Genomic DNA, 19,257 nt, shown 5'->3' on the forward strand with positions numbered 1-19,257 from the left:
TTAGCTATAAGACTTGCTCCTTAGATTCATGATTTTGGGGAAGGTTTGATCCCAAACTTTTGCAGAACTATTTAGAAACGGATTAAAACCCGAAAAGAGAGACAAGCTGGTTAAACAGCACACTCCAAAGTCAGCCATTTGTTGTGACATAGGAAATGCAGATTCTTTCAAACCCATGTTGCTTCATCATTTTGACCCATTTGATCCTACAACTATCATTACTTTAGTGCTATTAGGGAAAGAAAAATTATGACCAGGCTATGATGTGCTGTCAGCGTGATCCAGACACCCATTTGTGGCTTCATTGTGCTAATTCTCAGTGTTTCTAATAGTTCGGTTACAGTCATGGATTATGATAGCATGTATGAACAGCATAGCGATCAGAATTACAACAAAATTTTACTGTGAGGGTGGTGAGGCACTGGAACAGGTTGCCCAGTGGAGTTGTGGATGCCCCATCCCTGGAGATGTTCAAGGCCAGGCTGGATGGGGCTTTGAGCAGCCTGGTCTAGTGGGAGGTGTCCCTGCCCATGGCAGGGGGGTTGGAACAAGACGATCTTTAAGGTCGCTTCCAACCCAAACCATTCTGTGCTTCTATGAAATTTGAGTTGAGTCTTTAACTGCACTATTCCAAGTGTTCATTAATCAATATGCTTATCAAGTTGTTTTTTTTAATGTGCTCTTATTCTTCTGGCAGCAAGTGCAGTTTACTTGCATATGGAGTGAAAGATTTATCACTGTCAAATAATATAAAAGCAAGCGAATGACCTCCATTTCCATAACAGCCAAATAGCCAATTTGGCTTGCAGTCCTTGAGTAGGACTGTGATGGAACAATACATACGATAGCTATGAAATATACACCTAAGTGCACGATGCGGAACAGGGAGCACTGGGAATGCCACACGGAGCCATTCGTATGTGAAACAATGCTCAGCCTTGCACTTTCTTGCTTGCTGGATGTCTGCAAGCAGATCCAGTCTCTCGGCGTAAATGCAAAGTAACTTTAAGGCTGCTGTAATTTTCATCTGCGCTGAACAAGTGCAGGAAAACCTGTAGAGCTTGAGATTTGCTGGGGTTTGTAATACAGGTAGGTTTTCCCAGAAGAAATAACAGAAGATTAGCGAACCTAGGACCAAGCCCCTTGCCAAATCTCATATTCCTCCTCCAAACTGGAGGGTTGCTACAAGTACTTTATAGTGGAAAAAAATATTAGGTGTTGTGAAATCTGCCTCCTGTTCCTAGCATTCCTTTTTGTTGCATCTGAATTTTTTGAAATCACATTTGACATTAAAATTCAGTGTGAGGTAAAGATGAGATAGAAAGTATGGCTGAATCAGTTCAATTTTCTCAAAAGAAAGCAATTGAAACAGGAGGTAGTATGAAAGGCTTAGACAGCCATAACAAAGGCATCTGAAAAGCACAGTTTAATTAAGTAGATAAATGCACGATTTTCTCAGTACAAAATTCAGTCCCTCTCATCCCGTAATAATCAGTTTTCATTTCAATGGAAAAAAAATGTTTGTAACACCTCCATCACTGCCTTTAATTCCTGTGTAACACAAGATCAGTTGCACTCTTTTCAGGCAGCTGTTCTTTTACTTCATATTTTGCTTCAGAAGAAATCATTAATATCTTTCATACAGGCATGCGCTCAGTAGTGTTATAACATTGTTATCCGAAACAGATTACAGAAGCAGGTCCATCAGTTGAACAATCTTGGCCTCATAATATCTTTTTCAGTCTAGGGGAAAATGGTCTGTTTTATTAATGGCTGCTGTTTACCCAGAGTTTTTCTGCAGAAAAAAATAACGCAGCTATTTTGTTATCTCTGTGGCAATACACAGGATTTTTTTCACAGAGGTATTCAAGAAAAAGGACTGTTCTTTTCTTTATCATTTATTATATCTCCATTATCAAGTCAAGTCCCAGCTGAAGTAAGGACCTTGGCGTATTGGAGTACAACCATGCAATAATATCTGTCTCTCGTGGATTATACCCACCTGCCATGTATTTTCCCTCTCAGGATTAGAACTGAAAGAACAGATAATGGGCATGCATTCAGCATCTCTATTCAAAAGAGAGATATATAAATGAGCAGCTATCCCATTAAGGAGTCGTTTATTTTGAAGGGATAAAGACGAGTTTGCATCAAAATTTCCTTTGCCTTCTAGTTTCCTTTGTTACCCCTCTATTTAGGCAGAGACAATAGCTTCTAGTAGTTTTTATAGTTAACATGGCAAAAGCTTCTATTTTGGTTTGAAATGTTCATTGGATAGCAGCATTTACTAACATACCCTGAGGCCAAAAAGAATATATTTGAAGCACTTGAATAAAATGTACTTTATTTCCTAATAATCACTGAAAGGTGATGGCCAGATTTTACCAGGCTGCATTCAATTCAAGGTCAAGTACGTAGTGTAAAGATCACTTCAGGCCACTCCTATAGTCATTTTGTATGAATATAGCATTTTCCAACAGAAGTTCAAACAGATTTAGGGACAAATGTTGAAAAATATTGTAAATAGACACTGATGTTCTCTTCAATCTGCTAAGTCATGCTTGTCCCACTGCTATTTCTCTTTCCACTAATTTTATTTACAGTTTCACCATGTAGATATTTGCAGGAAGGAGAGCTGAGCAAAAAACATTATCGTTCTGGGGTGATTCAGATATTTTCGTATTTTGTCCCAAATCAGATTGAGGCCAATTTTTATGGGAACAAAACACATGAAGATTTTCAGCTGAGAAATGCAGAGGTGTTTGCTGGGGGCGCAGCCATGTAACAGCGGGGATTTGTTACGGGACTCCGCAGAAGGGATGCCCTGGTGCACGATAACAAGGAAATTTATCCCAAGGACCTGAAGGACCAAGACTGTAGTTCAGATTAAGCAAACCCAAACCAATCTATTTTATTTCAGTTCTCTCAGTGCAACAAGTTTGCAAATGTAACACTTTCTTGTGAAAATTTGCCATTTTGCAGGACTTAATGGTTAAAACCCTGTTTTTCTGGGAAAATCCCTAGCCAGGGACCTAATCGCGTCCAGAAGCAAGTGGATCCTAGTGCTGCACACTGACATGTGCAAGGAAAATTAAGTTTTGAATGAACCCAAGGAGGTTAAGTACACACTTGCTCAGGCAGTGAATAGTGCGTGACTCGCCTCAGCAACGGCAGCGACTCAGCAGAGTGAGAAGCTGAGATCTCTTCTCGTTCACTCGATGGGATAAGGCAATTTGCACAATAAAACAATCGAGGAGATTTCACCAAACAAATTGGAGGAAATCATTATGCTCATAAAAATTTCGTGAAAAAAAAGAAAGGCTAAATCTGTCACAAAATGCATATTGCTGCTATCCCTTCTATTGCCTTGGCTGTAAAATAGTTTCTCTTACAAGATATCGAGGATATCATTAAACCCCCTTCCAGAACAGAAGTTGCTCTTCCTCAGCTCATTCGACTGTTTTTGCATTATCATTTAGGAATTCCAACACAAATATTTAGCCATAAGGAAATGTTGCAAGCAAAATGCGGCTTGTGCGCAAAATGCTTCAATCTAAAATAGCAACAGTCCTCCTTTGACAAGGTTAAACACAACTTTTAACACCCTAAGGATGCCAGCAGATAAAACATGGAAATAAAAAGCAGGGAGCCAAAAGACGCATATGGAGATAACAATGCTCTTTAAAACCTCCGCGGAGGGCTGAGATTCACATTTGTAAAATAGTTAAGCCTGAGCGGGAATATCAATGTGAGCGTCTTGTGAAACCGGGGCTGGCGTTCTCACACATGGGAGCACCTCCAGGGAGTGAGCCCTGCAGGGGACGGGACCACAGCTCACGTTTGTGGGATGGAAAACAGCAGCTCCTTCGCCCTCCCTCTGCCAGAGGACCTCCCTTCTGCATGGGCTGCTCCCAGGAAGACGGTGGGCATCGGGATTCGTCCTTGAGGCTGGTGTGATGGGTGCTCCGGCCAGCTATGTGAGCAATGGTTGCGCTGAGCGTCGTGCAACACGGTGAGATGAGATGATACGGCTCACTCTGTACACCAAAATCTTGGCCAGCACTCGAGGCAGTACTCTGACCTCCGCTCTTCACCTTCCAAGTCATTTGCATCCCAGCAGGACATGGTTTAGCATTCACTTGGCTGAGGAATTTGAGGGCTAAACACAGTTACAAGAAACTGTTGACATCATTTGATCTCAAAAGTCTCCTTTGTAATTACAGCTGAGTCATCTCCTTTCCACTCTGGGGGAAGCCGTACCTGTAACTCTGAATCACAAAAGAAGAAGATGGATAAGGGGCTGCAAGGAGCTGGGAGTGAACCCAATTTTTTCCACAATGCAACAGCTGTGATTTTTGTGACAGCCCACACTTGTGGGAACTTCCCTGCAAATCATACTGCTTTGCTGGCAACACCACCAGGGGAAATCAAAACACCGCACCCAATTCTGACCTGCTGTCGTGGTTTCACCCCAGCCGGCAGCTAGACCCACACAGCACTCACTCAGCCCCACCAGGTGGGATGGGGGACAGAATCAGAAGGGTAAAAGTGAGGAAAAACTCATGGGTTGAGATGAAGACAGTTTAATAGGTAGCGCAAAGGGGGCGCACGCAAGCAGAGCAAAACAAGGAATCCATTCACCGCTTCCCGTGGGCAGGCAGGTGTTCAGCCATCTCCAGGAAAGCAGGGCTCCATCACACATAACGGTTACTTGGGGAGACAAAACACCGTAACTCCAAACATCCCCCCCTTCCTTCTTCTTTACATGCTGAGCATGACCTCACATGGTATGGGATATCCCTTTGGTCAGTTGGGCTGTGTCCCCTCCCAGCTTCTTGAGCCCCTCCAGTCTTTGCTGGCAGGGTGGTGTGAGGAGCAGAAAAGACCTTGACTGCTGAGCAAAACATAATGAGCTATCAATGCTATTCCCATTCCAAATCCAAAACATAGCATTACACCAGCTGCTAGCAAAAAAAAAATAATTAACTCCATTCCAGCTGAAACCATGACATTCTCCACCCCTATTCCATACCATTTACGTCATGGCCAGGTGCCACACCACCCCCCCGCTCTCTACTTGTGCACACAGGCATTGATCCACTTGCATTGCTGGATGTAAACCATGGCCAGTTAAAGAATTGGGCTGCTTATTCAAGCTCTCTGCAAGACAATGCGTTCACCAGAACAGTGCCTGGACTGGTCCAGTTACTTATATGCTGAAGGGGCACCTCCATGTCACCTGGCAAGAGGCAGGACAGCACAGCAGTGAGGGGACACCAGTAGCCTGGAAGGTGGCCCTATCAGCACAGGGCAGGACACCGGCACGCAGAGATGACTCTTTCAGAGCAGGACAGACTCAGTCATACCGCCCAGCCTTGGTATTCAATTCTTGGTATTCAATTCTTCCACTTGAATTCAATTCTTCCACTTGAATCTACATACGTTATAGTGTCATGTACCAGCTACAAAAGCTTAAGGTGTTTTATACGAACCATGTATGCAGGCACACGAATGCTTGTGCATAATACAGCTATTTTAACTTTTCTACAGAGAGAATTCTTTCTCTGTACTGGATAAGAAGAAGCTGCCAGCCTTGGGGCAGCTTTTTTTCTTTTTTTTTTCTTACACCGCATTAAAACATAGCTATTCAGATTGAATTTTAGTGTGAATCATATGATCACATTGATGCTTCAGGACGTAAGTGCAGAATTCCCTTTTCGCATTAATGGCGTTTATGAAAGAAACCAGAAGAACTTGTTCAAATTTAAAATCTGGTAATATTTTGCCTTCTGGCTATTTTTAAATTTTTATTTTATTTCTGCTAAAGTCTAAGAAAAAAAACAGTCTGAAGAGATTTACATGAAAAAATATCAAAAGACCATTGCACCACCCTGAAGGAGATTCTCACATAAAGTTTCTCTCAACAGTTTTCCGCATAGATTTTGTTGTTGTTGCTGTTATGGAATTTACATTTTATTAAGAGAATTCTGAGCTTGTACGCACTTTTTATTCTACAAGATGTGGAACCACTCTGTTAATGGCAGGCTGGAAGTGAGATGCAGAAATACTGAGAACTTGTTTGGAAGAGACTGAAGAGGGAGAACACATGTGACTCATACAAAAATGTATTGAGCATTGTATTTCTACAAAAGGTAACTGTCCGCAGGCCTGAGGAGCACAAGCTGCTGGGATCTCATGTCCCCTGTCACAGAGATGCTGTGCCGGGTCTGCATCTGGGCGGCGTGATTTCATCAGGGCAGCCCCTGCCGAGAGCGATTCATGTTTCACTGGGGAGAAGCAACGGCCTGGGCTTCCGCGCAGGTTGTGGGGAGATTATTAAGAATAATGCTGGATATTTCCTCTGGCACCTCTGGCACGCTGACATCTTCATTATTTCATTTCGCTATGACCATTGCTGTTACCCAAGCTATCAAAACTAAAACTGCATGCACTGCAACTCTCCTTCACTGCTATCTTTGGTATAACGATTATCACCCAAAAAAAAGAACAGAAAATATGATTATGTCCTAATCCTCTAATGTTGGCACATCACTAATTTTACATGGGTAAGCAATTCTGGCAAACTGTCTCATAAAAATGTAGCTGGGTTTATGCATTCTTGCAGTATTACTATTGATACCGTAAGTTTATTTTTCCAAATCAGTGTTCAAGACAGAATTGATGATGCATGCATAGAAAACGACAGGAAAAGTCGAGTGTCGAAGGGAGCAATATGAGCTCCTATTTTGATGAATTACAATCACCAGGACTTTTTATAAAAATTACTATTTAGTCAGAGTGTCAAAGCCAAGTGCTCAACTCCAGATCCTAAACGCAGCTCTGGGCACCTGATGGAAAACACACAGTTTCTCAGAGCTGCTAAGCACGCACAAATTTTGCTGAAGCTAAATGGTGGCTGCAACAGAAGCCAAATGGAAGAACTTTCTAAAAACCAGGTTTGCTTTCCTTGGCAGCATCAGGTGCAGTTGGAAACGAGTTATACCCCTGTAGTTTCCGCGAAGCTTTCATGGCTGTGTTGTGGAGAATAACAACATCAAGGTGGCTCAAATGGCTATGAATTTCCTGCAGCAAGGTCTCCATAACAAAGTTTAATACATGGCTATAAAATTACAGATGATGTTGTTTACATCAATAGCATTTACTGTGACCTACCAAATTACCCTTTATTCATTAAGTCAATAGTTTCCAAACTTGATTTTCACCACAGAGTGTAGTCTTTGCTGAAATGTTATTGTGGAACTAATAATGGTATTATTATGATAATAGTCCAAAACTATCATAATCCGTATTACTGAATTAATGTCTTCATGATTTTCCCACTTCACCCAGACACATCTTTGATTCCTGCCTTGCTTCAACCCTCCAGTGCCCCATCTCAACCCTTTCTCCCTATGGGGTAGCTGGTTCCCCCCACAAATCACTCCTCACCGTGTCTTGAACATCTCATTCCTTTCCCAGGAGAGGCAGGGACTTGTGACCCCCTAGGGGTACTGTTCCCTGTTTCCATCCTCAGGGGGATCTCTGGTCATTTGCAAGTGTATGCTTAGGGAAGTGACCCCACCTTGGGACAAACCCCTCCAGGCAGAGGTACCACCTGAAAACCCAGGGGCAGAGTCACTGCTCCGCTCGGGTGAGCCCCCTGCGTGCTGCCAGAGAGGGCAGCAGGCTCAGCATACTGCGGTGCCAAAGACCAGTTTCAGTCCCTCGTTAAAAAAAAAAAAAGAATGTAGGCACTCACTGAATGGCTTTAGGGCGTTAGAATAAAAGGATAATTGTACGTGTGAGCTACAATCCCATGTCACAAAATCCCCCACGAGGAGCACATGAAAACAAGCTGGGGAACAGAGCGGCACAGTTCTTGTGCTGTTTTCCTTAAACAGGTTTGCTTAAACTTCAGGGAGTGGCTGGTTTTGACTGGAAGCACCCACAGGCCAAACCTTCCTGAGAAACCTCTCCCAAAGAACTTCACCCTTGAAAACCCGCTACATCGATGTAGCTGCCAACAGGGTCAGAAAGATACCTGCTTATCAGCATTTTTAAATGCTTCCTATGCAGTTTGTACAAGCCTTTCCTACCAGCTTTGAATTTCAGGCTTCATCAGATTTAATGGAGCACCGTAGCTGTCTTTGTGGTGTCAACAATTTTCTTCGGTCTCCTCTTGAGCTGCAGACTCTCTCCCTGCTATCACACCACAAAACTTTCTGACCCTGCCTTCCAGACCTGCATCTCCCATCAACTGATGTTGAATCGGGGCTCTGGCCAGTGCCGGGTTTTTTTGAGCAAACTGTCAGGGGGAATATTTTACGGTGCTCCCCACCCACCTAAATCCTTTATTATTAAATGATGCATAAATATAGATGATACATTTCCAGATTTTTATTAACCACGGGTCTTTGAATGGGACTGCAGCTCAGTAAGTCCTGTTATAAAGGTGTAAATGGAGATACCACAGCCTTTGATATACTGAAATCCATGGAGAGAACCACTTTTTGGTTTGGGATAGCAAAATGCAGGCACAAAGGACAAAGGACAACGAAGTGCAGCTGAGACCATGGTTCCTGGGTTTTGGCACGGGCAGACGGTTGTCTTGAGGGCTGGAGGCACCAAGACTGGGCTGAGCAGCCCCCAAAACTGCCCCACCACCTTCACTGCCAGCCCCATGCTGTGCCTGGTGGGGGAAGGCAGCAAGCAGCAGCAGAGTTATTTTTACTCTCGTCTTCAGGAAGGCCAAAGTGGTTTTTACCACTGCTGGTGACAAATTTGGACCGGCCATTCGGTACCATAACTGCACCATAGCCTCGGAGGCTGTGGGGTTTGTTCAGGGCTGTTGTGCTGGCCGTGGGCAAGGAGCCCTTGGCACCTCCCCTCTTCAGGCAGGGCTTCAGGCAAGGCCTCAAGCGGAGGGGAAAGGTGTCTGAAAACACGGTGCAAAGGGAACTTCTCTTGCACCACAGTGAGAACTGTTCTCAGTGGCCAAGCTGAGGAACGACTGGCAATAACCAGCGTTAAGTTATGGCATACGTAAGTTATTACTTAAGTCATTACTTAAATGTATTTGAGGCGCACGTATCACTCTCAAAAGGGGCTACAGCTCCATAGAAATCATTGGCAATTTTTTAAAAAACACTTTATATATAAAAAAACTTGTAAACACAGATGTTCAATCACAAATAATTGTATTTCCAAAAGGTCAGCATATTTATTCTATGTCAGTTATTTAGTGGAAGGTTATGATGCTTGCTTTATTGTTTCAAATCTGTTAAAAAGTATCATCTTTATCTGGTTTCTTAGGTTGTTGCACACAATAGTTGAAAGGCCATGACCCATGAAAGTCAGAGGTTAATTTGATTTTCAGATACATCAGCTGGAGCAAGCAGAAGGTCGGGCAGATTGCCTATTGTTGTGGACACGTGTTTGCTTAGGGCATTTCCCGCGGCTGCCTCCGCTGCGGAAGCAGAGATGTTTGGACAATCCTGTTTGCACTTTTTCCCCATCAGCCTGCTCCAGAGCCGAACGGACTTTTCCCTGACACAACTTTTTCAGTCGGATTTTAGGCCTCCAGTTTATTCTTTTTTTTTCTTTTTTGAGAACATCTGTAGAAGCCATGGTTTCTGCGATCTCAGAAGGGCCTTTAAGTTAGCCCGATGGGTGTAATGCAACACAACTGAAATGGGCCCAGTTCCCAACCACTGGAACTCCTCGGTGTCCCTCTAAGCAGGATGGCCATAACTGGTAAATCGCTAATGCTTTCTTACGTGCCTGTCCCTTGGCCGGCAGCACGGTAGTACTGAATGAAGTCCTGGGTTTTAGTCACTGATTCAGTTCAAATCAGGAGAAATGAAGCAGATATAACTGTCATATTTTTGTGCCTTGAGCAAGCTAATTAGGAAGAAGCATGAAAAACTTATTCCTTTTCTATTATTATTATTCTCGTCATCATCATCATTTTTAAATCCACTTTGCAGAAGACTCTCAAAAGCCATAGCTTCTAGTCCTTAAATAAGTAAGTAAAAAAACCCAAACAAATCAAGCCAAAAAGCCCTCAATAAGCAAAACAAGGTGAGGAAGAATCCATTTAAGTAAAACTGTCATGAGCATTAATAAAAGAGTTATAAAAGTAAAGAAGTTATAAAACATATGTAGGGGAGAAAAAAAGCAATGTGCTTGCCCAAGCTAAAAATGGTTTAGGTCCCACATTACTGACATAGACAGAAAAAGCAGCAGATACTATAACAAAAGGCCTTTGAAGGATTCTGCAGAAGAAAGGGCAAAATTCATAGTATCTTATTACACAACTAAACCAGGACAGCTCTTTTTTTACTCTAACACAACATGATAAATATTTATATACCCACTTTTACCTCTTCGTAAGACTTTTGAAAGTGCCAGTAAATTCTAAATACTTGCTTTTGCCTTGTTTTTTCTTGTTTCTTTGACTATTGACAAGATTCTGCATATTATTTGTCGCATTCTGAACGGCAACATGTTAATATCAGAATGTCACATATTTGGGAAAGCAGATAGCCAGGCTGACTATGCAGGGCCACAGGCACCTCGTGAGCAGTGCTGGAAAGAAAAAAAAAGAATGAGAAAAACAGTTTCTGTATTCCTGCTTACAGAAGATGAGCAGAAATCCAAGCGCTAAATAGAGAAGTAGCATGACTTCTTTAACTTTCTCTGCCATCATTCAGTATAGCCAGGACTGTGATTTCTGACAGCATAAAACATCTGGTAAACTCAGCCTGAAGTCTAGGAGCCCGGGGTTTTGACAACTTGCTCCAAAATCCCACTTCCTTCCTTGGCAAGGCTGGCTGAGAAGGAGTGCCACGTAAGGCACCCGGGATTTCCTATGCCCAGGCTGACTTTCAAACCTTGAAGTTTTCCTAAACTGTTCATTTAATTAATATTAAAAAAAAAAAAAAAAAAGAAAGAAAGAAATAAGCCCAATCTGTCCAAAATAAGAAGAAGAAAGAAAAAACAAGAAGGGGGTGGAAAAAAAAAGAAGTATTGTCTAACTTTAAGCAAGGCATGATGGTTCAGGCTCGACTGTGCTGCAGACAAGACCCCGGTGGACACGCAGTTGAAAGCCAGTGCCTGGCTGGCCCGAGCTGCGGCTCGTACAGCCAAAGCCGCAGCCCAGATGTAGGGAGAGGGTCCTTCTCGGTGTTCGCCATCCACTCCCGAGCCACTGTCGGCAGGCAAGAAGCCCCTCGCCCACCCATCCCGCTTACTCTTGAAACAGCCCCATTTACGGAGCATCTGCAGCGAAGGCAGCTAAGCAGGTTACTCCAAAATTCCCCACCACTTGGTACATACAAAACACTGCCCTGTGTGTTTAACCCCTACTTAACTAGGCATGAGTCAAGACCATCTTATACTCTGAAACACGCTCCAACTCAACCCGAAATGTTGAAGCAGTTAAACCACGTGTGCCTGTGCTCAGCCAAGCTTTTAGTGCTGCCCCACGACTCTGAGCACCTACAAATACCCACATGTCCTTTTACCTGCTCGTTTTCCTCTTGTCTCTGCATTGCAACCTATTCGATTACATTCAGGGTGGGGTTTTTTTTGCTGAGACTGCAGCGGAAGTGTTGCCATCGCTGACATTTTGAGGCATCTCACAACATCATCAGGGCAAGATGTTCTTTCGCAGGAGCCAGGGCAAAGGAGCCCCAGAGAGGATATAACCATTTTGCTCCACCTCCCCTATGAGAAGCAACCAACGGGAGCACATAAACAAGCTAATCCCTGTTCCATCCCATTATTAGCAGATTTAGCTACAGGCATTAAAAAGGTGCAGATAATGGAAAGTAAGAAGAGGCTGCAGAAGCCAAAATTGTGATGATAATGTTTATTGTGAAATTAGATGTTTATTTTCAGGATACTTGCAGATAGATTCTTGAAGAAAAAGTCATTCTGTAGCTTTTGTCAAACATGAAATTCTTACAGGTTTATGGGCAGCTTATGTCAAAATATTTATTTATATTTATACAGATTGCAAGCAGCTAGAATTTTTAATGTGATTGCCAGTCAACTAAGACCCCTCTTTTGGGCCTTTTTCCTGCCTGGGTACCTAAACCAGCACTGCTGTCCCACAGCTCAGGATGTTGCATTTTTGTTATTCTTCCATCATTAGAAGGGATATGAACCCACTTTTCTGGCATGAATGAATGCTTTCACCGCTCAGCTGTATAGTGTATTTTTGAGTAAGGACAAGGCTGTGACAGTGCTCTGTTTTGCATCACCTCCTAAATATTTCTGGGAAGGGGCAGGAAGAACGAGTCTGCAAAAGCAAGAGGGAGAGAATCTGCTGGGGAATGGGACACCTGCGTTCCAGCCCCTGCTTTGCTAAAGCCCATCCTGATTTGGTACAACAGTTGTGTTCTGAAAATACCTTCTAGATTAAATCCTGCTGGTGAGAGAAATCTCTGGTTTTTGGATCTCTAAAAGCATAGGTTTTTAGCCATTCAGCATGACCAAGAATGAAGGTAGTTCTCCATGTACATTGAATTTGGTGGGGGTAGACAACTTCTGGCTCCAATTACTGCCTGCCACCCCAGGGGTCCTGGAATATCCATGTTGCATATCAGCATAAACCCCATGCTTACAACAGTTTTATCCCTAGTTTCATCCTAGTCTAAACGAAACCTTGGATGTTTGCTTGCCCATCCCATGGCCTCAACCCTCACTGTTCTCCAGCAGGTCTCTGATACAGGCAATGCTCAGAGGAAGACCCACAGATGAAAGGCACCATGCCATGAAAGGTGAATCTAACTACAGACCCTGCAGCCTGTCAAAGCAAAAATACTGATGGGTTTTGGCCACCTTGTGGTTAGGACAGCACTGGAAAAAGAACAGTTTTCCCTAAATTTTGTGCTTGAGAATGAAATATATGGGGGTTGGCCCCAATGCCATGGGATTTGGCCTCTTTGTGTAGCCTGCAGTGGGACTACTCAAGTCATGCTCCCTGGAGGACTGGATTGGGCCCCAAAGCCTTGGGACCACCACAGTAACCGTGTTCTGCTGGAGACGCTCTCTCTGAACTTTAGTCCCAGAAGTCTCTCAAAAGGAACTCCTGTGTGTGGAATTAATATTGACTAGAGGGTGGTGCAGCAGAAATCAGGTATAGCAGAGGAAACATATCACTCCAAGTATGGCTAGCATTTAATTATTTTTAAATGTACTTGGTGCTCTTGCTTGCAAACTGGCAAGAGCACCAACGGCTTTGATCTTGTCAGCTCTGATAAGCCTAGAAATGCTGGGGGTTGCTGCAGGCACGGTGGGGAGATATGGTATTGGGAGAAGTAGGATTGATGTCTTAATAAGTTATTAAGACATTTTCTCCTCTGCATCACTATGATGCCTCAGGCACCATGCTTCTGAAGGGTCTTTCTCAGGAGATAAAGAGCTTCCTCATGCTTATAAAAGGTCACACAGTACTTTTGAAAAGGTAAGAATAACTTCATTGGTTGCCACATGACATGGTGATCTTCCTCAGTAGAATCATATGCAAAAATAAGGCTCTAAGTGTTTTTTGTCTGGGGGATTAACAGAGAAAAACTACCAGTTCTTCCTTCAAAACTGTTTTTTTTCCCCTGCAGATACAGTCTCATCTCCATAACGTCAGACACCTATTCTGACATACTCTCTGAATTAATTCAGCAGCAGAGCTCACACCTGTGGATATTCTGCGCTTCTGTGACAGTATGACACAGAAGTTCATGCCAGCAGAAATAGTACATTCATCTCACATTAGACCTACTTCAGCTCTCACTGACGTCTTTGGGAGTTTTCCCATTGCTTTTATTCAGAGCATGAAAAACACAGGAAACAAAACTTAAAGCAAGCAAGCATCACAAACAAGGTACAAGCAAGTCAGAGTCACGCTGCTGAAATAAAATCCATATTCCTATGAGGCAGAGCCCCAATTATTTCCACGTGCTGTAAAAGAAACAAAAAAGGGCCTGCAGCAGAATTAATGTGTAAATACGTGCAGTCAATGCACTTTCACTGGATACACTTAATATACCCTCTGCTTAAGTACTCTGTATACTTGAGAGCCAGAACCAGAGTCCTCACAGACAAGTAGATATTTCATCTTGCAAGCTTTTCCTTTTTTTAAAGTAAATTTTGTTACAGTTCTTTAAAAAGTGGCTGGAAAGGCAGAAATATATAAACAGTATATTTATATTAAATTGTATATCTAATTATTTTTATTTTTATTGAGACAGAGCCTCTAATAGCCATGAGTTTCCATTGACTGTAGGTATTTGTCTCCTTTCCCCCAGGTTGTAGGGGAGAAGTTGACAGCTGGAGGGCAGGGCTGCCACTCAGAGGGATGTCAGAGGGCTGGAGAAATGGGCTGACAGGAACCTCCTGAAGTTCACCAAGAACATATGCAGAGTCCTGTTAACTGGGATGGAATAAACCCGTGTTGAGGGCTGACTGTTGAGAAAGCATCTTTGCAGGAAAGGGCCTGAGGTACCTGGTAGACAGCAAAGCAAATATGAGCCACCAGTGTGCCTTGGCAGCCATGAAGGCTAACCGCATATTGGGGTGTATTAGGAATAGTCAAGGGAAGTGATCATACCCCTCTAAATGGTACTTGTGAGAGAATTGTGTCCAGTTTGGGGCTTCCCAGCTGACCTACTGGAGCAAGTCCAGCAGTTGGCCATCAAGGTTGTCACAGGAAGATGCTGAGAGAAATGGATTCGTTCAGCCTTTAGAAGGCAAGGCTAAGGGAGAGAAACCTTACTGCTATCTTCAACTACCTAATAAAAGGGTAGAGAGAGGAAAGAGTCTTATTCTTTTTGGAAGTGAACAGTGATAAGAGGCAACAGACACAAACTGCAACAACAGAAATCCCAAATATATATCAGGAAAAAAATTTTTATGGGTTGCTAGTTGAAGATTGAAACTGGTGCCCAGAGAGGCTGTGGTATCTCCATCCTTGGAAATACTGAAAACTTGACTGGACAAGATTCTGGACAACGTAATATAACTTTAAAGTTGGCCCTGCTTTGACAAAGAAGTTGGAACGCATGGTCTTCAGAAGTCATCTCCAATCAGAATAAAAGTTTATTCTCTGTGTCAATCTGTTTTCATCATGATTAAAATGCACTTGAATTTCTTGAATGCTGAACATGATGCATGGCAAGGTGGCATAACATAATTCAGATGCTTCAAAGAGCTCATATGAATGCGTTTCTGGCCCACACACAGCTCCACAAGCTCCATGGTGTGGTTAGCCATTCAGAGAGAAAAGTATATTTATCACAACATCACAAATAAGTTTATATTTAAAAAAAACCCAACTTGTCATCTTTCCTTTGCATCAGTCGTGGGATTACAGAAGGATACAGAGTCAATTTTCAAACATTTGCATAGAGAATTCAGCCTCAACATTTTATTTGAAGTCAATATCCAAAGCTTTAGATATCTACCCACCACCAAAGAAAAATGCCTGCCTTGGACCAGATGGACCACAGGCTAGGAGATTTGAGTAACTTGCTGAGCTCTGCCAGACCTCACCATTACTTCCTTTGAGAAACGGGGCTTCGCCTTTGACTCAAAAGTGAACAACACGATCCTCCTTCCCAAAGAGAACTGAAATCAAAGCATCTCTATACTTTTCAGCATGAAGAGGCCATATCATACCTGTTGTATCCTTGCAGCATTCTTCTGCCAGAGGCAAGCATCCACAGAATTTCAAACAGCGCACAGATTTGTTTTGAGTGGTGAGCTGTTAAGCTGTCTCCCCATATGTCTGATCTGAGCTTTTCCTTGTCGTCTTGCAGAGATAATCATTTAAACTCTAGCAAGCCTATATATACTCCCTTAATGTTTCTCCTTCGCATTTTGTGCCAATCAGCGACCGCAGGTGGGGCAGGAGGACAAACACTGCATCCTCTCTGTTTTAGTTAATGGTATTTTTCAAAGTCTTTGGGTCAAATAAAATGCAAAGTTTCGTCTGCTGGCGCAGCCTCTCCAGAAGTATATTTGATAACCAGTGAGGGGCTCTACTTTTACACAGAAAAAATGAGCCTCTCCAAGATACATGTCAAGTTCCACTCATGCCCCTCTTCTCACTCCTGTCTTCTCCAGGTGGCAGATCCATAACAGCGGTAGTGAGGGAAACGGGCGCTGGAGTGCCTGTCTGAGGAAAAACACTGGCCATCTAGCAGACAAAAACAGTATAAAGACATTGTCCTTTGGTGGAAGAGGCTGGGAATGAACTGGGACCGGACAAAGCAAACATGCTTCAGGCCACCGAATAGAGTAGCCACTGGGCTTTGGGAATCCCACCACCTCAGGCTTGCTTTCCCCTGTGACATGTGAATCTGGATGAACGGCTGCCTGTTACGGCACCCAGACACAGGTCCTGTGAAAAAAAGCCCGGATTTTTTTAAAAAGTCTTTTGTTTCTTTTTATTTCTTAGCATTTTTCTCTTAAGTAACAACCTCTGCAGCATAACCAGGAAACAAAGCAAATAGCATGAAAGGAAGAACTACGAGGTTTCCATTATATTGTAATCAAATGGTGAGTTATTAATGTCAAGTATTTTTTGACCTAAGAGAGGTTTACTGTTCCTCAAAAAATCTATAATATCAGCCCCGGAAACGACTAAACGAGAGGAAAAATAACCACCTCCTCCCAAAGGAGGTATACCTCTAATGTTTAATTCGGGGTGGATATTTTTCCAACTGTACTTCAAGTAGCACTTAACACACTCTTAGCATCCCTGTTCGCTAATCTACTTTTGGCTCTGTAGATGTTATTAATAGACAGTTTTATCATAAAAACTAGTAAGTGTCACATCATCTTTCTCACACATTACTCACATCTGTACATAATTACCTGGAGCAAACACAGGCATTGTTGGAAACTCAGATATCAGGATGTGCTTTAATAATCAGAAATTGAACGTGCTCGCAGGGTTTAGCCTCCAAAACTGTAACTGCGTGTTCAGTGCTACGCCAGCTGGTTCCTAGTATGAGCCAGTGAGATGACAGCCCATCATCCCCACTAGCCACGCATGATGACTAACCAGCTTTTCCCTGCTAAGTCCCAGAGCTGTGCTACCCTCACGGCTTGCTGTACCGACAGGTCACTCTGCCTTTTGGTGGGACATAGAGCTCTCAGGAGTAATGCAATATCCCAGGGCATGGACACAGCCTTGCTGTGGAGGACACGCTTCCTACATACTCCTGCTACCTTCCCCTCACCCCTGTTTTCCTGAAGCTTGGGAGACCCAAACCTGCAACCTTTCCCTGCACTTGGGTGACTACCATTTGCAGCGGACCTGCCAAGTTGTTTGGTTTTCTTGTTGTGTGCAAGAGTATGACATGGTCAATACGACACAGCCAGGGAAAGAGGGTTTAACACATCTGTGCTTTCAAATCTGAAGATATTCAGGCTTGTCCTTTCACCCTCGCTCCACAACCGCATCCTAACGGCCTGGCTGTGTGCGGGGGCACCCGGGGGCTGCCCCACTATCTCCGGGGCAGGCGGGACCCCCGGCTTCCCCAAGCGGGCAAGGGGGAGCCCACGGCCGGCTGGCCACCAGACTCGTTTTAGGCCACTGCCGCTGGCCCGCCCTCACGGCCAGGTGACTTATACTTCTTTTACAGCAAATTGTTTTGTAAGAAAAATACCTTTGGCATGTTTAAGGGGGAGAAGGATGGAAAACCCTTCAAACGGCACCTGCGTCCCACAGCATCAGAGCTCTGCCGGGGGCCGGGCCGGCGCCCGGCTCAGCCCCAGGGGCGACAGGGACGGGGCGCACGGCGGGGCGGCGACCACCCGCCCGCCGGTAACGGCACCCCCCCAGCGCCCCGCCGCGGGGGACGTCCCCCGGGCACCTCCTCCCGGCAGGGCCGGCCCCAGCCCCCGCCGCACCGCCGCAGGAGCAGCCGGGGGCGGCCCCGCCAGGCCCCGCCCGCCGCGCACCTGCCGCGGGCCGTCCCGTTCCCGCCTCCCCCTCCCCAAGCCCGGCGCAGGAGGCGGGCGGGGGCGGCGGTCGCCAGTGCCCGGCGTGTGCCAGGAGCCCGCCGGTGCCGCAGGAGGAGCAGGAAGCGCCCGGGCACATCCAGCCTCGCTATCACATGACTCAGCAGCGGCAGCCGCCGGGCTGAGTTCACCCAGCGCCGCGCCGGGAGGGGGGAAACCTACCGCCGCCGCCGCCGCTGCGATGAGCCCGCGGCCCCGCGGCTGCCCCTGAGCCCGTCGTTCACACCCCCCACCACCACCCCCGCCCGGTTCCCCCATTGCGGAAGCGCGGCGGGGGCCGCCGGAGCCGCCGCCGCAGCAGCAGCAGCGCTGCCCGCCGGCGCCCCCCGCTCCCCGCCCTGCGCGGCGGCCCCGGCGCTGCCGCCGCCGGCGGGGGTACTATGCTTACGCGGGTGAAGTCCGCCGTGGCCAATTTCATGGGCGGCATCATGGCTGGCAGCGCGGGGGCCGACCACGGCAGCGGCGCGGACTTGCCCCTCCGCTTCCCTTACGGGAGACCCGAGTTCCTGGGACTGTCGCCGGACGAGGTGGAGTGCTCCGCCGACCACATCGCCCGCCCCATCCTCATCCTCAGCAAGGAGACCCGCCGCCTGCCCTGGACCACGGGCTACGCGGAGTGAGTACGGACCCCGGCTGCGGCGGGCAGGTGGGAGGGCGGCCGGTACCGCCGCCTCTGGTCGCCGGTGCGCCCAGGAGCTCCTGGGCGCACCGGCGACCAGAGGCGGCGGTACCGGGTGACCCCCCACCGCGGCGGGTGCCGGCGTTGCCGGAGGCGCCGTCCCGGGCCTGCGCGGCGCCGCGGGCAGCGGGAGCCGGGGGAGGGAAGGGCGGGGGGGGGCGGGGGGTAGCCGTATCCGTGTCGCCCTGTGCCGGGCCCGACCGTAGCTTTGCACCTGGGTAGGTCTTTTTTTGGGAGGCCGAAGGGTGCGAAAGGGCAAGTGCCCTTGGAAGTGCCCGCGGAAGCGGCCGGTAGCCTAAGGGTGGGAAACGGGGGGGGGCGTCACCGGGCCACCTCCGCCCGCAGTGGGGGCACCGCGGGAGAGGATGGAGCCCCCGCCGGTGAACAACTGTCTCCATTCTTGACGCGGGAATGAAAAGGGCCATTGATGGGAAACCCGTGTTGGTTTGTGCGTGTGTAACTGCTTCCCGCTGTCCAGAAGTGGTGAAACGTGTGGGGTTTGGGGCACCTTCCTGTGGACCTGGCAGGGCAGCTGGTCGCTTGTTCCC

The 19,257-nt window shown here is 46.0% G+C and overlaps 1 protein-coding gene across 1 annotated transcript in view; it reads left to right on the forward strand.

Moving 5' to 3' along the window:
• Nucleotides 1–18,364: 18,364 nt before the first annotated feature.
• The window catches only part of PPM1H (protein phosphatase, Mg2+/Mn2+ dependent 1H), a 146,320-nt gene continuing 145,427 nt past the window's right edge, over nucleotides 18,365–19,257 (forward strand). Inside the window, exon 1 of the mRNA XM_054185263.1 lies at nucleotides 18,365–18,646. Within this exon, the coding sequence (XP_054041238.1) occupies nucleotides 18,411–18,646 (236 nt within the window). The 5' untranslated portion in view covers nucleotides 18,365–18,410. The remainder of the gene's footprint in view (nucleotides 18,647–19,257) is intronic.

Source organism: Rissa tridactyla, chromosome 1 (assembly GCF_028500815.1).
Source record: "Rissa tridactyla isolate bRisTri1 chromosome 1, bRisTri1.patW.cur.20221130, whole genome shotgun sequence".
In the NCBI taxonomy this organism is placed as follows: Eukaryota; Metazoa; Chordata; class Aves; order Charadriiformes; family Laridae; genus Rissa; species Rissa tridactyla.